The sequence below is a fragment of the Fringilla coelebs genome (genome assembly GCF_963513975.1).
Source record: "Fringilla coelebs genome assembly, chromosome: 13".
Classification (NCBI taxonomy): Eukaryota; Metazoa; Chordata; class Aves; order Passeriformes; family Fringillidae; genus Fringilla; species Fringilla coelebs.
The window spans coordinates 20,939,190-20,959,232 of NC_140039.1; the positions used below are offsets into that span (position 1 = coordinate 20,939,190).

The following is a 20,043-nucleotide window of genomic DNA, read 5'->3' on the forward strand; positions in this document are numbered from 1 at the left end:
CGCCCTGAGGGGCGGGAGTGGGGCTGTCCCCTCTGCGTCCCCTCCTGATCTCACTGTCTCTCCCTGTCCCCTCCTGATCTCACTGCTCCTCTCTGTCCCCTCTGTGTCCCTCTCTGTCCTCACTGTCCCTCCCATCCTCTCCCTGTCTCCTCTGTGTCCCTCCCTTCTCCCCTCCTGACCCCACTGTCCCTCCCATCCTCTCCCTGTCCCCTCTGTGTCCCTCCCTGTCCCCTTGTGTCGCCATCCACCGCAGTTTCTGCTGAGCCCTCCCTGGTCCCGAGCACACAGAGAGGGGAGCTCAGCAATCCACTCAAACACCTCAGATGCCCACGGCCATCTCACCCGACCGTCACACACCTCCGGTGTCCCACAGGTACCTCCTGAGGGGCCCCGAGGGCCGCGGCCGGGCCGTCCCTGGCAGGGCGCTGTGGGACTGCCCCTCTCCAGCAGGGACTCGCAGTTCCGGGCTTCTCCTCCATTTCTCCCGCAGCTCACTGCAGTTGGTGGAGACTCTGTAAAATCTTTACTTTCCTGTGGGAGCTTCTCTTGTATTTGCAGGGTTCCCAGATGAAGGAAGTCATGATGAATCTGACTCCATTGTCTCAGAAGGCTAATTTATTATTTTATGATAATATATTGTATTAAAGAATGCCAGACTAAACTAGGCTAAAGGATACAGAAAGGATACTTTCAGAATGCTAAAAAGTTACTAATCAAAACTCCTGACTCCTTCCAGAGTCTTCACGCAGCCTGACCGTGATTGGCCACTAACTCAAAACAATTCACATGAAACCAATAAAACAATCACCTGTTGGTAAACAATCTCCAAACACATTCCAAAGCAGCAAAACACAGGAGAAGCAAATGAGATAATTATTGTTTTCATTTTTCTCTGAGGCTTCTCAGCTTCCCAGGAGAAGCATCCTGGGCAAGGGGATTTTTCCAGAAAATATGAATGTGACAAGCTTCTCTTCAGAGCTGTCAACAGAACGGATCTGCATCATCCCCTACACCGAAATAAATCTTTACTCATCCTGCGGGGTATTAATTCAAAATACTCCATGTAATTTTGGCTTATGCTTGCAGCAAAGAGAAGCACGAGTGAAGGAGGGGTGTTATGCTTTGGTGTGTGTGAGTGCTGAAAGGAGCTGCACTGCTCTGTGAAGTTTTGCTGTGTAAAATGGCAGTGCTGGGAGGCTATTGTATTTGAGGGGCAGGAAGGAATGATAAATCTGGCTTCATGTGTTCATAAGGCTAATTTATTCATTTATATTATATTATGTTAAAGAATACTATACTAAAGAATGTAGAAAGGATACTTACAGAAAGCTAAAAAGCCAATGAAAACTTGCGACTCTTTCTAGACTCTTGACAGCTTGGCATCAACTGGCCAAAAAGTCAAAATATTTCCCAGCAGAATCCCTTGAAACAATCACCTGTGGGTAAACAATCTCCAAACACATTCCACATGTGAGCACAACACAGGAGAAGCAAATGAGATAAGAATTTATTTTCATTTTTTCTCTGAGGCTTCACAGCATCCCAGGTGAAAATCCTGGGCAAGGGGATTTTTCAGAGAATGTGACAGGAAGCCTCACAGGGATGAATTCCAATTATCCATCATTGGTCCCTTTTGCCTTGTGACCTGCTCCAGAAAAGTGTCAGAAAAGTTCCCAATACAATTCACTGAAGCGAGAGCAAAAGGTAGGCATCCAAGTTCTACAGACTTCTAGAACTGAAGACAGTCTGCCAGGATAACCTCCCCTTAATAAAGCCCTGGGATTCTGGCCATGGGGTGCTGGAATTCAGGAAAATCAGCTGATTTCCAACGAGCTGGGACAGCTCTCTGGTGTATCCTGCCCACTCGTTCTCATGGCTTGTTTTCCTGGAATTCTTGTGTGCATCATTTGTGTGGCTCCATCAGGAGGGTTCATATTCCTTACTCTCCCCAGAGAACAGATGAAATAATTACAGTTTGCTTCCGAGCAACATCCAACTTCCATGCTGAGATCCTGAGGACTTGGAGAACTTTTGCTGCTGTGGATCATTTTGTGCTCAGCCATGCAAGGTTTGGTTTTTCTCTCTCCTCACACCGAGGCCCCAGGCTTCTGATCTTGCTGTTATTAAAATGTGGTGGGAATGAGAGATTTTCCAGCACTTCATGAGAGGCTAAGGTGTTCTAGGAGTGCTTTTCATCCCTGAGTGCCTGCTTGGATCTCCCTAAGGACAGGGAACTTCTGGGATCATCCTCCCCATTGTGAAGACCAGCCATGAGCTAGAGGAGACAGATTGATCCTCACAGTCCTGGGATATTTCCTGCTCTCATTTTTCTTCCAGGGCTGACAAAAGAGACAAAACCAAAACAGCAAAGACAAAACCATGCAAAGCCACCCGGCAGGCTAGAGGTGCAATGTTTCCAAAACAGCCAATGGTTAGTTGCAAATTTGTCAACATAAAACAAGACAATAGAAATAAAAAGAAAAATAAATTACTTCAAATTTCATTTTAGCATCTTTCATCAGTGCTGAATTTCCATAATTGCTAAAAATAAAGTAGGAGTGGAGCAGAACAAGGTTTGAAAAAGAGAAAAAGAACAAAGGACTCCAATAGCAAAAACTAAAAATCCCTCACAAGTTGTTTTCTTGTGACTGAAACCACATGTGAAATTGGGCCAAACATTCATAGTGCAGCTCCCAGGGCTGAAGTGATACCTACCAAGAAGTGTTTTTTCTCTATTTCCTCTCTGAATTCTTGAATTCGTTCCCTCGACCCTCTGGGGGTGTGTGGGCTCCAAGCCCAGCCCTCATTTGAACAGGACTGTTCCCATCTCAGGGCTGCCTCCTGTAGGTCCCATTATCAGGGAAAATTCCTGTAAGAGAATGCTCTGGTCCTTCCCAAGGTGACCTTTCCCACTCCCACACTGCCCTACAGTTTTACCTCTTTTCAATGCTGTAAGATTATAGGAGCCCCATGAACTCACAGTGCCTGCAGCAGCAGCCCACAGCAAGCTCCTAAAGACAAATGGAAATGTTCTCCTGCATTGGAAACTTCTATTTATTATTATCTTGTCTTTGCCAGCATCCCTTCAAATCTAGCAAGTTCTTTGCAGAGCTTGGTCACTATTTTTGGCTGAATGCCCAAAAATTGGTGAGGGGCCATGGGAGCATGTAATGACAGGACAAGGGGGAATGGATTCCAGCTGACAGAGAATAGGTTTGGGTTGGATATTAGGAAGAAATCGCTCCCTGTGAGGCTAGGGAGGCCCTGGCACAGGGTGCCCAGAGAGAGCAGCTGTGGCTGCCCCATCCCTGGAAGTGTCCAAGACCAGGCTGGATGGGGCTGGGAGCAACTCAGACCATTCTGGGATACTATGCGCTCCTTTGAAGAACTGACCAAGACCCAGAATCAAACTAGTCCACGAGCAAAAATGAGGGCTTTGGTATTTGGGGGAGGAATATCTTCGGAGGGGCAGACTACTCCCTCCCCGGGCAGCCCATTCCCGTGCCCTCCCCCAGTGCTGCTGCTCAGATTTATCCCTCAGTGCTGGAGCTATTTTAAGGCACACTGTTTGCAGAGCTGCTCAAGGTGCTCAGCAGGCACAGCTCTGCCCCTGGCTCTGGTGACAGCCCTTCTGTCACTGCCCTGGAGCCACTGCAGCCACTCACAGCCTCCGCCTGCTGAACCCATCTAGAGATTAGATTTGATTACACAAGAATTCATTAGGATTATCTAATGATATTAGGCACCACTACTCTGCCAAATTCCTGATGAGTAATGGCTTGTAGTATTGCAGCCACATAGGAAACCCATAAAACTCTGTTCTCTGACCTTCGCTTCAGTTCCTGAGTCACGGGCTTCAGCTTCTGCATGTCCTTGCTCCAGAGCCCCAGCTCCAACTCCTCTGGAGCTATTTTTAATGGAGAGCCAGCGCAGGGGAAGTTGTGTTGATTTCAAACTGGCTCATCTGGGCTTGTTCCCATTCACCAGCATACTCCTGCTGCTGTAGAGAAGGAAACAAGCGAGGAGCCCAGCACCATTCCTACCTGTTACCCACGGCAGCACGTGGCTATGGGTGACAGTGAGGGAGGGAACTGTTTTCTCCACCTAAATCCCAGTTAAAGCGATACAGTTGTTCTGCTGGCAAACATTGTACCCACCCCTGCAGGGCTCTGGGTGCTGCCAGGCAGCCACAGAGGTCAGGAAAATCAGGGTGCGACTGTGGGGAATAACCTTGGCTAATATTTAAGGACAAATAATTACATAATACAATAAATAAATGAAATATTAGTATTTTTTATTGGCTGCTGGTCATTCTAGCTGAAGTTGTGATGTCTCGTTAGCGATAGCCCCGTGCCGTAATTTTAGTGAAGAGGAGCTCCTGTGACACTCACTATTTCCAGAGTTTGGAGCCGTTCCTACAGAACAGCCGGGACTCTGCTCAGCCAAGGGCTCACACCTGGGTCGCGGCAGAGGTGACAGCACCTGTGCAGGCAGGTACTCACCTCAGCCCTCACTTCCCGCTATTCTGCGCTCCCCAAGCAGCGCTGACACCCGGTTTACTCAGCGTTTACTCAGGGTTTACTCTCGTAGCCTCTGTAACTAGTACTCCCGTACACTCGCCCCTAGCTCTGCGCAGACCCCCCAGAACAAAACACGTCCGGCATCCCCAACCAGGAGGGGGTCCCTCACCATCACTGACCGCACGGACCCGAGGATCCCTCCCCATCAGTGATCGCACGGACAGAGAAAGTCCATCCCCATCGCTAACCATACAAACCAGGGAGTCCATCCCCATCACTGACCGCACGGACTCGAGGGTCCCTCCCCATCACCGAGGGCACAGACAAAGGGGGTCCATTCCTATTCGTGACCGTACGGATAGAAGGAGTCCATCCCCATCGCTAACCACACAGACCCCGTCCCTGACCGCACGAACCCAGAGGGTCTCGGGTCTCCGCCGTCCGCTGCCCCCGCCCGGAGGAGACCGCGGGGCACGCTGGGATTTGTAGTCCCGTGGGCCGCGCCCCCGCGGCGGCGCGGCGGCGGCAGGACTCGGTTACCCAGCGTGCCCCGCGGGTTATTTAAGGCACGGCGGCGGGCGCGGAGCGCAGTGACCATGTGGACGCGCAGCTAAGGCGGCGGCGGGCGCAGCCTCCGGGAGCGGGACCGGGAGCGCCGCCAGCATGGAGCTGCCGAGCCGTCCATAGCCCGCCCCGTTGCCTCCGGAGCCAGGTACGGCCGGGAGAGAGCCGGCACGGCTGGGCAGGGAAGGAGGCGGTGAGCGACTGTCGGGGCAGCCCCGTCCCGCAGCCCGAGGGATGTAGCTTGGTGCTGGGTGGGGACAGCCGGGGATGCAGCCCGTTGCTAGGCGGGCGTACCCGGGAATGCAGCCCGCTGCTGTGCAGGGATGTATTCCTGTGCTCGGCGGGGATGCCCGGCCGCCGCAGCCCTGGCAGGACCGGGCAGAGTCCCCCCTCCGCCGTCCTGGCGGTCCCGCAGCGCTGCCGGAGCGGGGTCCCGGCCCCTGGAGCACCGCGGGCCCGGCAGCGGAGCTGCGCGTCCGCTCCAACTTTCCCCGTGTTTTTGCCCCCCGTGCTTGGGGCTCGGCTGCGAGGGATGTTTGGCGTTATGTAAACACTTGTGAGCGCTTATGGGGACTTGGCTATGGGCGATCTTCCTCTTAAATGGTCAAAAAGCGGGCAGCTGTGGGTGGATGTTTCGGAGGGTCCCGCTGACTGGCCTGACAGGCCAAATATTTGGCTGTTTCCTGGACTACAATAACTGGACTTCGGCGGGGGAAGGGGTGGGGGCACATGTGCATTCCCCATGCGTGTACGTGGGATGCGCCACAGTCCCGAGCGGCCTCGCGGCTTCGTACCGAGCGCCCGAGTCCTGCGGGTTCCTGGGGGCTCCTCGGGGGCACGGGCTCCCTGTGCCCCTTGCTGTGCGGGCTTTTCCCGCAGGGAACGCGCTCCGTGCAGCGGGACCAGCTGGGGCTGCCTCAGCCCTTCCCCTCCCGGCCCCAGGTGGGTTCGCTCTGGCCGCCAGGAGTTTGAAAAGACTCCAACAGGTGAAAGGCTTGAGTTGAATTTATTGCCGTGCAGCGGTTCTGTGCCTGCTCAGCCGCAGATGGATCGGGCTGCGGTCCTGCTGCTCACAAATCAGGAAGGGAGAACGTGGCTAATACAATCCAGGTCTTTGCCTGATGAAGATTTAGTGACTGTGAGTCGTGCGAGGAGTAGCGTGTGTGGGAGCCGCTGGTTTTATTTATTAGTGAGGGTCGGCACCTGTGCATGTGTTTTCATTCTCAGAGTGTGTTTAGTTATTTGCTTTGAGGCTGTTTTGCTGGGCTCAGGAATTAGCCTGGTATCCCAGGACTTCCAGACGGGTTGAGCCAGAGGGTTGGCTGACTGAGCCCAGGCCAGAGGCCCGTGGTGGAGCTGTTTTCCTTGCAGGGCTCAGCTGTAATGCCATGTGAGGCCAATATCCCTTCCTTCCCCTCAGTGCTTCCTCTGTGGCCACCTTAATGGGCTACCAGGCACTGGATTTCTTTTCTGTACCTTAATTTACACCAGTTTCCTCACACAGCAAGTATTCCATGGCCTGAATGCCTGGTGGCTGTGCTGGTGTAGGTGCCTGAAGCAATAACAGCATTGCAGGCTGGAGCTTTGGCTGCCCAGCACTGGCTGCTCAGTGAGTGGAGAAAGCTGGTGGCATCCATCAGGCCAGAAACGCAGAGTTTAAAAGACATGTGGTGAAACAAACATGGAAATTGACCACTGTGGGACCCAGCAGCCTGAGCTGGTGTGAAGCTGTAGTGCTCAGTGTGCCTAAACCAGAAGAAGGAATCGCTGTGAAAACAAAACTATGGTTGCAGTGTGTTTCAAAACAAGCTGATGCTGAGCTGATTATTTCTAATGTTTTCTTTAAGCTGCCTCTTGTTTGTCAGTAATGGGGGTTTTTCTTGTTAAAATACCTTATTTCCCCAAGATTAAAGTGTTTGCTTAGATGGTTTTTTCCCCTGTCTGATTGTTTTGCAGTGTTGATTAAGCCTTGAAAATAGTTTTCTCTTACCAGGTTTCATAAATTAGGAAGTAAACAAACAGGAGTGAGTTTGGTTTGCCTTTGCAATCATGGGGTGGAGCTTAGCTCGGGGAAATGGTTTTTATGAGATGTGCTAATCCTGAACACTATAGTTGGAGGGTGGAAGAGGCCTTAGTGAAGAGCACAGGAGGGAGAGCGTTTGGTTTATTTCTTTGATGGTGGTTGGTGGAGCTGCAGGTTTGGATGAATGGAGCTGTCCTGGGACTGATGAGCAGGGTGGAGGGGATGTAAGGGACAGTTGTGATCTCTGGCTATAAATGAGAAGTGTAATTTTGGGAGGGATTCTTCACTGAAAGGGTTGTCAGGCATTGGCAGGGACTGCCCAGGGACGTTGTGGAATCCCCATCCCTGGAGGTGTCCAAACAACACTTGGATGTGGCACTCAGTGCTCTGGGCTGGGGACAAGGGGAGGATTGGGCACAGCTTGGACTCGATCCTGGGAGTCTTTTCCAGCCTCAGTGGTTCTGTAACATGAACTTATCCACAGCACCATCAACCCTCTCATGTTCCCTCCACAAACCTGTAGTCTAGAAAAATGCACAAATTGAGTTAAAGTGAAGAAATAATCTCAAGTCCTGGCAGCTCACAAGTGAAGCTGCTGCACCTTAGAGGGAGAGCTGCAAACCACAATGTGCTGCTGTTGGGTGGTGTGAGCTCTTGCTCTGACTTTATAGGAACTCCTCTGCTAAAGACAGCCCTCAATGTCCCTGACAGTGTGGCAAGCAGGAGAACGGGGCACCTGTAGGGACACCTGCAGGAGTGGCAGGTTTGATGTGAATTTTGGGGATCCAGCTCCTCCAGTACTGTGTGTGTGCCAGAAAAAAGGGAACAGCCCCAGGGGCTGGGCAAATTGGGGTGGTCCAGAAGTCTGTTCTGGAAGCAGAAGCTCCTTTTGGCTGCTTCTTGTCAGATGAGCTGGTCCCTCCTGGTATATTGCTGAAATGGACGGCATTGAGGTGGAACTTCTTGTTCAGTGCTGTCAAGCAGGATGAAAGCAGATCCCAGATATCCTGAGCCCTTGTCTGGTACCTGCCCTTGAATTGGAGCCATCAGAAGAGCAGGTGCTGCTTGTTCTGATGAGCTCTTGGAGCAGGTGTAGCTGCTCTTGGCCACCTGGGCTCGTTTGTGCCCCATCAGGCAAGAGACCAGTGCCACCTGAGCTGCCCCAGCACTGGGGGGGCATCAGGAGCAGGGCAGTGCCTGTCCCTGGACTGGGCACTGCTGGGGCACCTCCAGGCTTGGGGGCAGCTCTGGGACCCTCAGTGCAAGAAAAACATTGAGGGGCTGGAGCATGTCCAGAGATGGGAATGGAGCTGGGGAAGGGTCAGGAGCACCAGGAGCAGCTGGGAAGGGGCTCAGCCTGGAGCAAAGGAGGCTCAGGGGGGACCTTGTAGCTCTGTACAACTCCTGCCAGGAGGGGACAGCTGTGGGGGTCAGGCTGTGCTCCAGGGAACAGGGACAGGAGGAGAGGGAATGGCCCCAGGCTGGGCTGGGGAGCCTCAGGTTAAATATTAGGAAAAAGAACTTCTCTTGAAAGAGTAGTCAAGCATTGAAGTGAGCTGCAGTAGGGTTCCCATCCCTGCAGGTGTTCAAGGACTGAGCTGATGTGGCTCTTCCTGCCATGGCTGGGTGGGCACAGTGCTGTCAGTTCAACTCAGTGCCTGGAAGGTCTTTTCCAGCTTCCATGACCCTGTGGTCCTGCCTGCTTTGTTGGCTGTGCTTGCTCCTCAGTGCTCAGCAGACTGCTTTGGAATATCTGATGTGTCAATTGCAAAGTGTACTGGGAGTCTTTGAGACATTATTACCCCATAAATACAAGATAGTTGTAGTTGTAGGATTGTCTTAAAGCCAGGAGGAATCTGAGGCTCCCGTGGGAGGTGGGATGAGGGTAGTGGCTCTGTAGTAGCTGGTAGACGAGCTGCTGGCTCGCCCGTGGGTGAGTGTGAGGGAAGGCGGCCTCAGCAAAGCAGCTTATGGAGACCAAAGGGTTTAGAGGCAGAAAATCATGTGCTGCTAGAGGGTTATGTAAATGTAACTTCTCTGTCACAATGAGACTGTGGTGTAAATCCAGGTTCCTAAAGATCTGCATTACTGTATGTCCCAAATTAGTTTATTCTGCTAAGATAGCAGCAGAAACTGAAGGTGCTAGGGTGGCCTGGAGCCTTTTTTTGTGCTGTTTGTGTGTGATAATCAAAATCCGGGGTGTCAAAAGCTGCCCAGTTTCATCCAGTGGCCTGTGCTGGGTGGGGACAGGTGCTGCTTTCCAGGCTGGGAGAGCAGTAGAGAGTGTCCTGTGCTGCAGGGCCAGATGCTGGCTGTGTCCATGGCTGTTCCAAGTGATTCCTGTGCAGCCCAGCCTCTCCTGAAGGCTGCTGCAGGAGGCAGGATGCCAAAGCTGCACGGGCTTTGATCTGGCTCGATATTCCTGTCTAATTTCTGCTCCCCATGGACACTACAAAAGGACTACAGCAATTATTGCCTCGTTCTCTGTCTTGGCATGAGCAGGCAGTGGCTGGGGATGGAGGCAGATCCCTCTTTCCAGGGTGCTGCAAGTACTTGTTAAATTGGCAGGGGCATCCAGAGGTTCCTTGTGTGGCTCTTGCCTGTGCTTTACCTGTTGACAAAGTACATTTCTAGGTCTTCAGGGCACTTGTGGTTTATGGGATCAAATTTGCTGGGAAAAGCCATGGCTGCTTCATCTCTGGAAGAGTCCAAGGCCAGGCTGGACAGGGCTTGGAGCAGTGTGGGGTAGAGGAAGGTGTCCCTGCCCATGGCAGGGGGTGCAATGAGATTATCTTCGAAGTTCCTTCCAACCCAAAACCATTCTGGGATTGTATTCTTTGAAAAAGATGAAATGGAAACTACAGGAACTGTAATTCAAGTGAAGAAAGCTGCAACATTCAGCTGTGGATTCTGAACTCGGAGGAGTTTCATTTTCATGCTTGTGGTTTTGGTTAAGCTTGTCAAAACTTGGATCAGAACTTCCTAGCAGCGTTCTGTGGAGAATAAAATGTCAGTTGATATCTGAGCAAGTTAACCCTCTGGAGAGAAAATGGGTTGGAAACGTGCGTGGAAGTCTGTGTTCCTTGCTTTTGGATTTGTGGCTTGTGGCAATGTCACTGCATCCTCACGCGCCAGAACGCCAACATGAAGAGTGCTGCAGGAATCTGAGTGTTCATATCTCGCTGATGGTCTTCCCTGGAAGTGTCCAAGGCTGGGCTGGACAGGGTTTGGAGCAGCCTGGTCTGGTGGAAGGGAGGGGAATGAAATGATCTTTCAGGTCTTTTCAAGCCAGACCGGTCTGTGTTTCTGTGATCATTTGGCTGCTGTGGTGATCAAAGGAGGGGGAATAGCTCTGAGAAATAGAAATGCCAGATGTTTCTGGCTTAGGATGTTAGGTAATGCCTCTGCTTTTGGAGTAATGTGGTGCTGAGCTCTGAGGGAAGAGGCTCGGCAGGTTGAAGGCAGCATCACAATGGACACAGGCAGTTCATCTTCTCCTCATCTGGTGTGTTATCTTCTGTGGTTCAGAGGATGATAATCTCTGAGCATGCTCATGGAAGAAATTTCTGATCATAGTAGGCCAAAAAATGGCTGCTGCTCAAAGGCTGTACTTTGTTTTTATTTTATGGAATTGTTTAGTAGCAGTTTTATGTGAAACTTGTATAAACATTTCTTTGTGCCTTGGTCCATCCTGTCCACTTCTTCAGAAATTCTGAAATCTGCCAAGAAGTTGTGAAGAAGAAAGCTTTGTTTGCAGTCCAGCTCTGTCCCATCTGCATCCCACTCCAAGGAGAAACACATGGCCGCAGATGCAGACACCGACCTCAGCTGGCCAAAGGTGCCTGATCCAAAGGGTTAATTGAGAACTTCTGATTAAAATAACTCTGCAGTCCTTGGCTGCTCCTCTCTTAAGTGTTCAGTAGATTCAGATGCTGATGCTCGTGGGTGGTTCAGTATTTTGAACCTTTGCCTTCTGGAAAATTACAGTTGGGAGGCCAACAGGTACAAGCCAGCCTGGGAACCGGAGCCTTCATCTGTAACACAGCCCAGCCCATCGGGGCTTTGGAGCTCAAAGTAGGTCCCCGGCCACCAGTGGCTCTCCACACGTGCTCATCATGTGCTGGCAGTGGCTCCTCCTCTTGGGCTGGTTGTCCCGGGGCTGAGGTTTTATCCAGAGAGCCGGGAGCCAGCGGAGGTGTCCGGGAGGGACGAGCAGAGAGCGGTGCACAGGAGGGTCCTGCCTCAGGGACAGCACAGCCCTCGGAGCCTGCAGGAGCAGGGGCTGGCCAGAGGGACACAGGCCTTGGCTTCTCTGCCGAGGGGACCCAGCTGTGCCGGGGGACGCCCTGCCAAGCCCAGCCCTGGAGACCGACAGCGCGCCCGCCATGGAGGAGAGGGAGCCCCCGCCGAGGTGCAGAGCTGGGAAAGGGGTCAGGGCAGGGGGACATGCTGGGGAAGGGGTCAGGGCAGGGGGACACAGGGCAGGGGCATGGAGGCTGCTTGGGGACAGGTGAGGAAACTGCTGAGTTCAGGGAGTGTTGGGTTTGCTGAGGAGTGCTGAGGGTTGATGTGGGGTGCAGGAACAGCCCCTGCTGTGGTGAGCCCTCAGCAGATACCTGACCATGCAGGTGACATTGGGACTGTTCTGTATCCTCTTCTTCCCTGGCCATCTTTGTTCCTTGGCCAAGCTCCAGCTGGTGTAATAAACCAAGCTTGCTCTCTTTCCCCATGACATTGGTTGTCCTGGTCCTTTTGGCGTGTTCCAGCTCTCTCCTGATAGAAATATGCTGGAAAACATTGTGTGCTCATCGGGGCCTCATCCAGAGGCTGACGTCCAGGCTGCCTCCTCCCAGCAGGGCTGGAGCCAGCAAGGATGGGCTTCAGGAAGTATCAGCTTCAGCAAGTGCTCCTTCCTTTTAATGGGATTAAGAAGATGCTGTCAGGTCTTACTGAGTTTGGAACAAAGAAATGATATTTTTCTCCTGACAGTGTGTCTCTAATAGAGTTTCTTTTTCCAGCTGCCTGCAGATGCCTGTCAGTAGGACCTGTCAGTCACGTTTCTTACCTCAGTCAGTGGCTGCTGTGTAAGGGATTGCTGTCAGAGTGTAAGGGGTTGCTGTCAGAGTGAACTTCCATGCTTTTGACTTGAATTTTCTGTAACTAGCTTGTCTGGTTGCACTGGGCAAATAGTAAAAAAAAAAAAAAGCAGACGCCCTTTCTAAGCAGAAAAGAACATTGTGCACATTTGCTTTCCTGTACTGAGGTTTTATTGAGGTTAAAGTTACCAAAACGAGTTGCTTTATCTGTTTGCTTAAACTGCAGTTGCACCTATGAAATAGTAACTTTGGAATAACTTTGTCACTGATATAATAAATCTATTTATCTGTGGAGTGGCAAATAGCATGAATAGAATGTAATTAACTCAGCCCTCATCTTGTGTGTGAATTTACAATCCTCTTCCTACTTATTTTTAGAGGAAGGGGAAGCGTGTGCTTGATTAGATGAGCAGTGAGTCTGATCTGCCCCCTGGGAGCAGAGGGGCGTGTGGGCTGGTGGATGGGGATTTGGGAGACCTGGATTCAGATCTGGGCCCCAAGTCTGACCTGCTGCATGTCCTTGAGAAAGTCACAGTGCTGTGCTGCTCCCTTCTTCCCCTCTTCCCCAGCCTCCATCTTGCCTGTTCAGCCTGGAAATTGGAGAAAAAAAATCTGCCGCATTTTAAGCATCAGGAGGAAAAAGACTTGGTCTGAGGAAATGCATTTCTCCCCCCTAATCTAACGGCTCATCAGCCGCCCATGGGTGGCAGAGAGCAGCCTCCTGGACATGAAAGGTTGCAGCTGAAGGGAAAACAAGATCCTGTGGTAGATAAATGTACTGCACTGATAGGTTTTTTTGTAAGGTGCAATTTCTGAAATGGAACTCCATGTGCATAAAATGAGCAGTGCTGAGCCCTCCCAGTGCTGTCCCTGAGCTGGGTCCCACTGCAGGTGTGAGAGGATCCTGGTGTTCAGGACATCCCAAAATCTCTTTATTTGCCTTTCCCTGGTGAGTGCAAAGAGCTCCTTTCAGATTTGCTAAGTCAGAAGCTTTGCAGATGACAGAGCTCTGTCCTCAGCCCCAGCACGGTGATTATTCACTGGGTGAGCTTTTAAATAAAGCACTTCCTCCCTTCTTTGGCTGTTCTAATGGGATTCTTAGGAATCTTTCCTAGCATCCTCAGGGAGGAAACCTTCCTTTTTTTTTACTGAATGAGAAACATCAGGTTTGGATTCAGATTTTCGAGTTAGCTGTATCTGTGAAAATACAGAATGCTCTGTGGGTGTCATCCAGAAAAACACATGAAATCTTGATTAGTCTGTAGGGCCAAATTTTCAGCCAAGTAATCTTGTAAAAATTGGATTTACCAGATTATCTAAGCACTGGATTTTCAGGATAATACAGTGTTTGGTTGCATTTAAAAAGTGTTAACTTGCTTGGCCTAATTTACCGATATTAATGACCTGATTCCATTTAATTCAAATACAGACTTACCTGGTCTTGGGGGTTCTCAGATCTGTTAATTTCTGGATGATTCTGATTTTGCCATTAAGCAGTCCTTTGTGTTTGCTTCTTTGTTGTCTCTCTGCCCTTAATCTCTGGTCTTGCTTCTGTCAAAAACTGAAACAGAATTAAACTTTCACTCTGGAATTTCCTGTCGGCAGTAATGAAGTTGAAACACTTAAGTACAGTTGGAGATTCTATTCTTAAACAACCGAGACAGTGAAAAAGACTTTGATGAAGTGTTGCTCCAGTTTTGGTACCAGTACATATAAAATGCCAGTGTTTATTGAACTGAGCACTAAACCACAGTGCAAATCTGCCAGGAGAGGCCTGGGTGCATCCTGGGACTGCTGGGCACTGCAAGGAGCTTTTTTCCTTGCTCTAAACAAACATCATTAAAGCATCTTAGACACAGTAGCTGGGAATCAAGCAGTTGGCAATAAGACACATTTGGGCTCGTTTATTTTACAAACAGGATTTGCAGTCGCAGAGTAAAGAATTAAAATCCCACACAAAGCAGACGTGTGAGACATGAAATCAGGGAAGTAGCTTTGAATTCTTTGAAAAAGCCTTTTCACAAATGCTGGAGATGAGGAATGGCAGGGCAGGGATGTTGTCACAAGCAGTCCCTGTGAGGAGGGACTTCAAACGGGGCCTTGACTCGGCTCTCCAAGGAAAGCAAACTCCCAGCTCTTGAAACCTGTTTTTTCTGACTTAGCATCGGGAGTGAGATGAGTGATGGGAGAAATTAGTGTGAAATGTTTACAAAGCAGTTGCATTTCCCGTTCTGAGCGTTTCAAAAGGCGGCTGTCTCCTGGAGGTGTTTGATATTGAGCAGTCAGTTTGATGTCGTGGTGTTTTCACTGTTAATCCTGCTCTAACTGCCCGTATGAAATGTGTTTTCATGAGAAAAAGGATTGAATTTCAGGGACTATATTAAGCTTATCCTGGCTTTTTCAAGGCCATTAGGCTGAGCATATGCTCTGCTTGTGCCCTAAAATCCAACAGGGTCCTGAGAGCTGTGGGAGCCATTGTGGGTCTGCGGAGCTTCTCCTTGGCTTTGGGGACAAACCATGGCCAAGGGCTCGTACAAACCCTTCCTCTGCCTTTCAGAACTGGTTCTGTTCAGTCCTTTTCACTGTAAGAAAAGCAGCTTGTGTTGAAGATACACACAAGATAATCTCTAGTAAGAAATAATCAGAGCTGAACCCTGGAGCTGTGTCACTTTCTGTTCAGTCAGAAGATCACACTCGTGGTGGTGTGCTGCAGATTTGTGCTTGCCGGAGCAGGGGGGGAAACCCTGAAACTCCTGGGCTGAATAGCAGGTTTTCTTGGCTTTAATTCTCTGCCTGAAATTAGCTAATGCATGTTCACATCCAGCCCCATAGAGCAGAGCTGGCAGAAAAACTTGTAGGTCAGTTTCTTGAAATTCACATGAAATTGAGCTGATTTTTGTTTATTTATTTAGAAACTTGATTTTTGTTTTCCTGTGCAGATAAACTGTATATAAAACATACTGAGACGCTAACTTTGATATAGACATGAGGAAACAGTCACCAACAGAATTATAAAGATTCAGGATTTCAGGGCTGAAAAAAATTACTGTAGAATGTGTTCATAGCTCAGGAATTTTTTGATGTCTGTGGGCAGATATAGTTAATTTCTCAATGTACAGTCCACTTTTAGCTCATGTTTCTTTTGTAGCCTTGCAAGTCCTTCTGTTTCTTAAAATATGAACCTTCAGCTTAGTGAGAAAAGAACGTTATTTTTACAGCTTGGGTTGCTGCTGTTGACGTTGCCACCACCTGAGTTAAGCTGCTTGGGAAAACCTGACTTCATTTTTACTAGATAATGCCATGCTTATCAGTGCTTCATCTTTGATTTTTTTCAAAGTGAGTTTACCTAGAGGGAATCTTGTTTTCCTGCAGCGATTAAGAGGAGGAGGACAATGCTCCCTGGGTAATGCTGCCGTGTTTCAGCTGGAACAGGATGAATTTCCTGCAGGAATCCCCTCTTGCAGAGCTGTGAAAGTGCCATTAAAACTGGGATTATGCACAGAATAACTGCAAATGTTCTCTTAGGGCCGTCCCCTCATCTAGTATAGATCAGTTGCTCTTGGCACTGGCGTATCTAAAATAAATAAATAGTGGGGTAATGGCTGTGTTTGTCCATGGAGCACAATTGCCGTTGGAGCAGCGTGACTGTGCTGTACCCTCGAGAGCCAGGTACTGGGAGGGTGTGAAAATCCCCCTGTCCTGCACTTCCAGGGAGTTCTGTGGTCATCCTGTCTGTGGTCAGTGCCTTGGGGAGGGCAGTGTCCCCTCCCAGCCAGGGACACACATGGATGCTCTGAGTGACATGTCCAGGAGCAAACCTGTTCTCCTCAGTCCCTGTGGTCTCCCTGTGCTGTAACTTGGGATAAATGTGCCAAGGCTAACAGGTTTTTACTGCTTCTGCTTCTGGCTTGTCCTGCTGAAGAAAATAATCAAAGATGACCCTCACAGAGGTCTGGTTTTGGGAGGATTAGTGTGATCAGCTGTTGTTGACAGCATCTTTTAGAAAAAGGTTTTCAAACTTGGTACCTGGGAACTTTGCTCTTAAAAACTTCTGGTTCCACTTTTTGCTTCACTTTTCCCAATTGTCAGAGGTAGAAAAAGCCTCCATTTGAGGTGGCTGCTCATTTAGTGTTTGATGCCAGTAACTGGAGTGATTTTGTCAGTTCCTTGTGAGGAGTCTGTAAAAAGCTTTGAAGGTGAATTAGTGTAGCAGTGACTCTGTTCCCTCCTGTGTGGGGAGGCCTGTGGGGTCACTGAGTCCCTTCTCCATCTGCCAGTCCTGTGTGGTCCTGAGCCCTGGCCAAGCTGAGCATTTGCAGGGAGAGGTGACAGTGGGGCTGCTTTTGGCTGTTAAAGAATGGAGGTAGCCAGTGCTCATTTGGACTGTGGGGAGCCTGAGGATAAATCAGTGTTTTAGAAGAGCCTCACCCCGGTGGGAATTGGCTCCCTGCTCCCCCAGGTGGTGCAGCATCTCCTGGCGTGTTGGGGATGGCATCACACTGATGGGTGTTAGTACAGCATTCAGAAATCCAGGAGAGGGGCAGTGAGGACTTACATGGTGATGAATCCCTGCCAAAGCCTTGGGAAACAAGGTTATTGTAGCCAGATCAGCCCTTTGTGAAGCCAGACTCCAGCACAGCTCTCCTGGGTGGGAGCAGCACAGGCCGGGGTTCCAGCTGCACCCCAAACCCCGCTCTGCAGGGATGCCTCTGCAAGCTCAGCCAGGAATTCTAGGGATGATCTGGTGAAGAGCTCAACTGTTCAATGCACTGAACTGCTGCCAGGCTTAACACCACCCTTCTGATATCCAGAACTCTGTGATGGTTCTGGGTAGAGCTGATAAACATTTTATTAGTGGAATTGTCAGTAAATTGCAGAAGAGCTTTTTTAAGGGGTTTGACTATCACCATATGTCAGAGTTACAATTTCATGGTATGGTGGGGTCTTCCTCAGTGAAGAAAATGTGAGAAAATTGAGGCTGTGTCCTGGAAAGTGATGCAGGAATTTGCTTGTCCATCCTGAGCCTGGTTTTGGGCAATGGTCTGAGATTTTTTCTTTTTTTTTTTTGCCAAGAAAAAAATCTCTAATGGAAGTCAATAACTTTGACCTTCACATTTCCTTGGGAACAGCAATGGTGAACATCTGCCTCTTGTGAGGAAAAAGTAATCCCCCCACAGTCTGGAAAGGAAACCTTAATGCCAGGTAGAAAGGGTTAATTTGGGAGTATCTGTGGTCTTTGTTGGCTTAGACAGCTTTTGCTTTGGGCTGTATTAATTCAGGGCTGAGCCTAATTTTGAGGGATGAAAAGTCTTTTAGTCTGAAGTTGGTAGTTTAACATCCAAGTCAGGAAATGGGGAAAGTTGTATTTCCAGTGCTGCTAATTCAGTCACTCTGCATATTTCTGTATGTTTCTTGGCATATATCTTAAAATAGGTAGCAGTGTTTTTCTGTCCACTTATCAAAAAAGAATGGGAACAGACTGTGTAACATGCAGTGGCTGAAGGACTTGGCATTTAAGAGGCAGCCTGGAGCCAAAGGGTTTGGTGTTGTGTGCACCCAGATTTGATTGCAGAGGAGCTGAGACCCCTTTACCTGTGTATCAGCCTGGCCTCTTATCTCTTGGTTTTCCTGGATTTGTTTTTCATTGTACCAGTGACACAGATTTGCAGGGATAGGATGTCCATGGTGTGCTTTGATTTAATAATAATAATGAAAGTTGTTATTGTTATTCTCAGCACCACAGATCTTCTGGGAGTGAGTGTTGGTTTGAACTTTTCAGAAGAAAAGTGTAACTTTAGCTTTTTATTGCCCTTTCATAGCAGCAAACATCACCTTTTAGATCTCCATGAACTTGCCCTCGTTGAGCTCCAGGCTTGCCTAACAACCTGCTCCTTGTGCTTTTGGTAAACAAGATAATGCCCAGGGAAGGGGGATATTTACTCCTGTACAGGCAGGGCTGTGCTCTAGAATAAGCAGAATTTCCTGCTGCTCCCTTCTGCTCTAAGAGCATTGAGCACCTCTTTGGGTGTGCTGGAGAGAGAGGGAGGAGGTGTTTGGAGTTGATTTTGCCTCGGCTGTGGGAGCGTGGCCCTGGGCAGTGCTGGCTGGCAGGGCTCACAGCCTGCCAGGAGGAGCAGCTTGGAGGAGCCTTGGTGCTCCTGCTGTTTGAAACCTCAAGCACAGGAGCTCTTGGGCCTTTTGAACTCGCTGATCAAAAAGCAGGGATTGGGAGAATCTCCAGGAAACCAGTAAATGGGCTTGGGAAAGATGTCTTTGAAAATCTGTTCTGTTGGGTTTTTTATCTGGCCTCATGTTGGCTCTTTGTTGCTGTGACAGATTGAAACTCAATTTTTTCTGTATTTATTGAAATGACAGGTGGATCCTGTGTCATTTGGACTTGGGGCTTTAGAGAAAATCAAGTCTTTAATACAGTTGAGGTTGGCAACACTCAGTGTCTGTCTCCTCAGTGTTACATTTAAGCCATCTATATTAAACCCAGGACTGAAGTATTACGGATTTCACAGGGATTTCATTGTCTGATAAAGCAATTGACTTTGGAAAAATCTTAATCTTTGTTTTAACATGCCAGATCTGTTGTCAGGAATGCTGAGTAGGTCTTCACCTAATTCTGATTTTGGGCCTGTGGGTGTAAGCAGGAGGCTGCTGGTGTTGTGTCAAAATTTTGTCCAAAAACGTTGCAATGAATCGGGTCAATATTTTGAATTTCTCAGGAGCACCATTCTAGCACAAAGGAGAACCTTTAAAGGATGCTTAAATCTACCTTTAATTTTGTCAAAGAAATGTGATTTAACAAATATGGCTGAAAATACAGCAGTCCCCTCTCCCCTTTTCCCTCTGGCAGGTGGGATGGAATGGGTTGCTGCAGCTGTGCTGAAATCCAGCATCCTCTGGGATGAATGCCTGCCTGTGAAGCAGTCCCACGTGCAATGAGATGCCAGTAGCTGCTTGTTTTTCCTGGTTTATTTTTCCAAGCAAGCACTCTGGCCTGCTGGGTTTCCTTTGATACCTGAAGTTCCACTGCGAGAACTTGCTCGGTTTTTCAAACAAACCCACAATCAAAGGCAAAGGCTCCTGTTGCTGTAACCTCTGGTAGCTGCACCAAGGAATTCTGCCTGATTCATGTTGTGCTTTATTCTTTATTCTTTCTTCCAGGGGCAATAAGCCAGAGATGACTGACAAGATGTCGAGCTTCCTTCATATTGGAGATATTTGTTCTCTCTATGCAGAGGGCTCAACAAATGGATTTATTAGCACTTTGGGGTAAGAACAGCTGTTCTCTTGTATTAAAAACCTTGTAAGAAGGACTAGCAGAGCTCAGCTAGCTCTCCTGAGCCTATCCCAGAGAATACTGGCTAAAGCAAGGGAGCTTTATGGATAGACTTGGCCCTAAATTTAAAAATGGCCTGAAGTGAATATGGCAAGGTAGATTTTGGGAGGCTGGAGAGTGTATCCATGGCTGTGGTGCAGTTTTATGTCCTTGGTGGGGAGGAAGAACCTTGTCAGGTGAAGGGGTAGAGGGGAATGAATGCAATCCAATGATTTTCATGTTGTTGTCTGTCCCGTGTCCATCCGTGTGTCCCGTCCTGTGCCTCCCTGCCCCTTCCCCCAGTCAGGGATGAGCAGACCCCAGTGCACTCTGCTGACTGCACAAAGGATGTAGCACAGGCAATGAAAGTAGTGTAAAAGACATATATATTTAACAAAAAATAAATCAAATCCCCGAGCCAAGTGCTTTAAATACCAGTAACTCACCACTACAGCTAGTTTGGCCTTAAAACTGAGGTTTAATTTGAGATGTCTCCTCTGAACAAAATTGCTT

At 49.1% G+C, this 20,043-nt stretch overlaps 1 protein-coding gene across 2 annotated transcripts in view; it reads left to right on the forward strand.

The window, feature by feature from the left end:
- The first annotated feature begins 5,185 nt into the window (after positions 1–5,185).
- Positions 5,186–20,043, forward strand: part of ITPR1 (inositol 1,4,5-trisphosphate receptor type 1) — a 157,515-nt gene continuing 142,657 nt past the window's right edge. For both annotated transcript variants that reach the window (XM_084214761.1, XM_084214762.1), the window contains exons 1-2: positions 5,186–5,232; positions 19,377–19,484. In XM_084214761.1, coding sequence (XP_084070887.1) covers positions 19,393–19,484 — 92 coding nt within the window. In that variant the 5' untranslated portion in view covers positions 5,186–5,232; positions 19,377–19,392. The remainder of the gene's footprint in view (positions 5,233–19,376; positions 19,485–20,043) is intronic.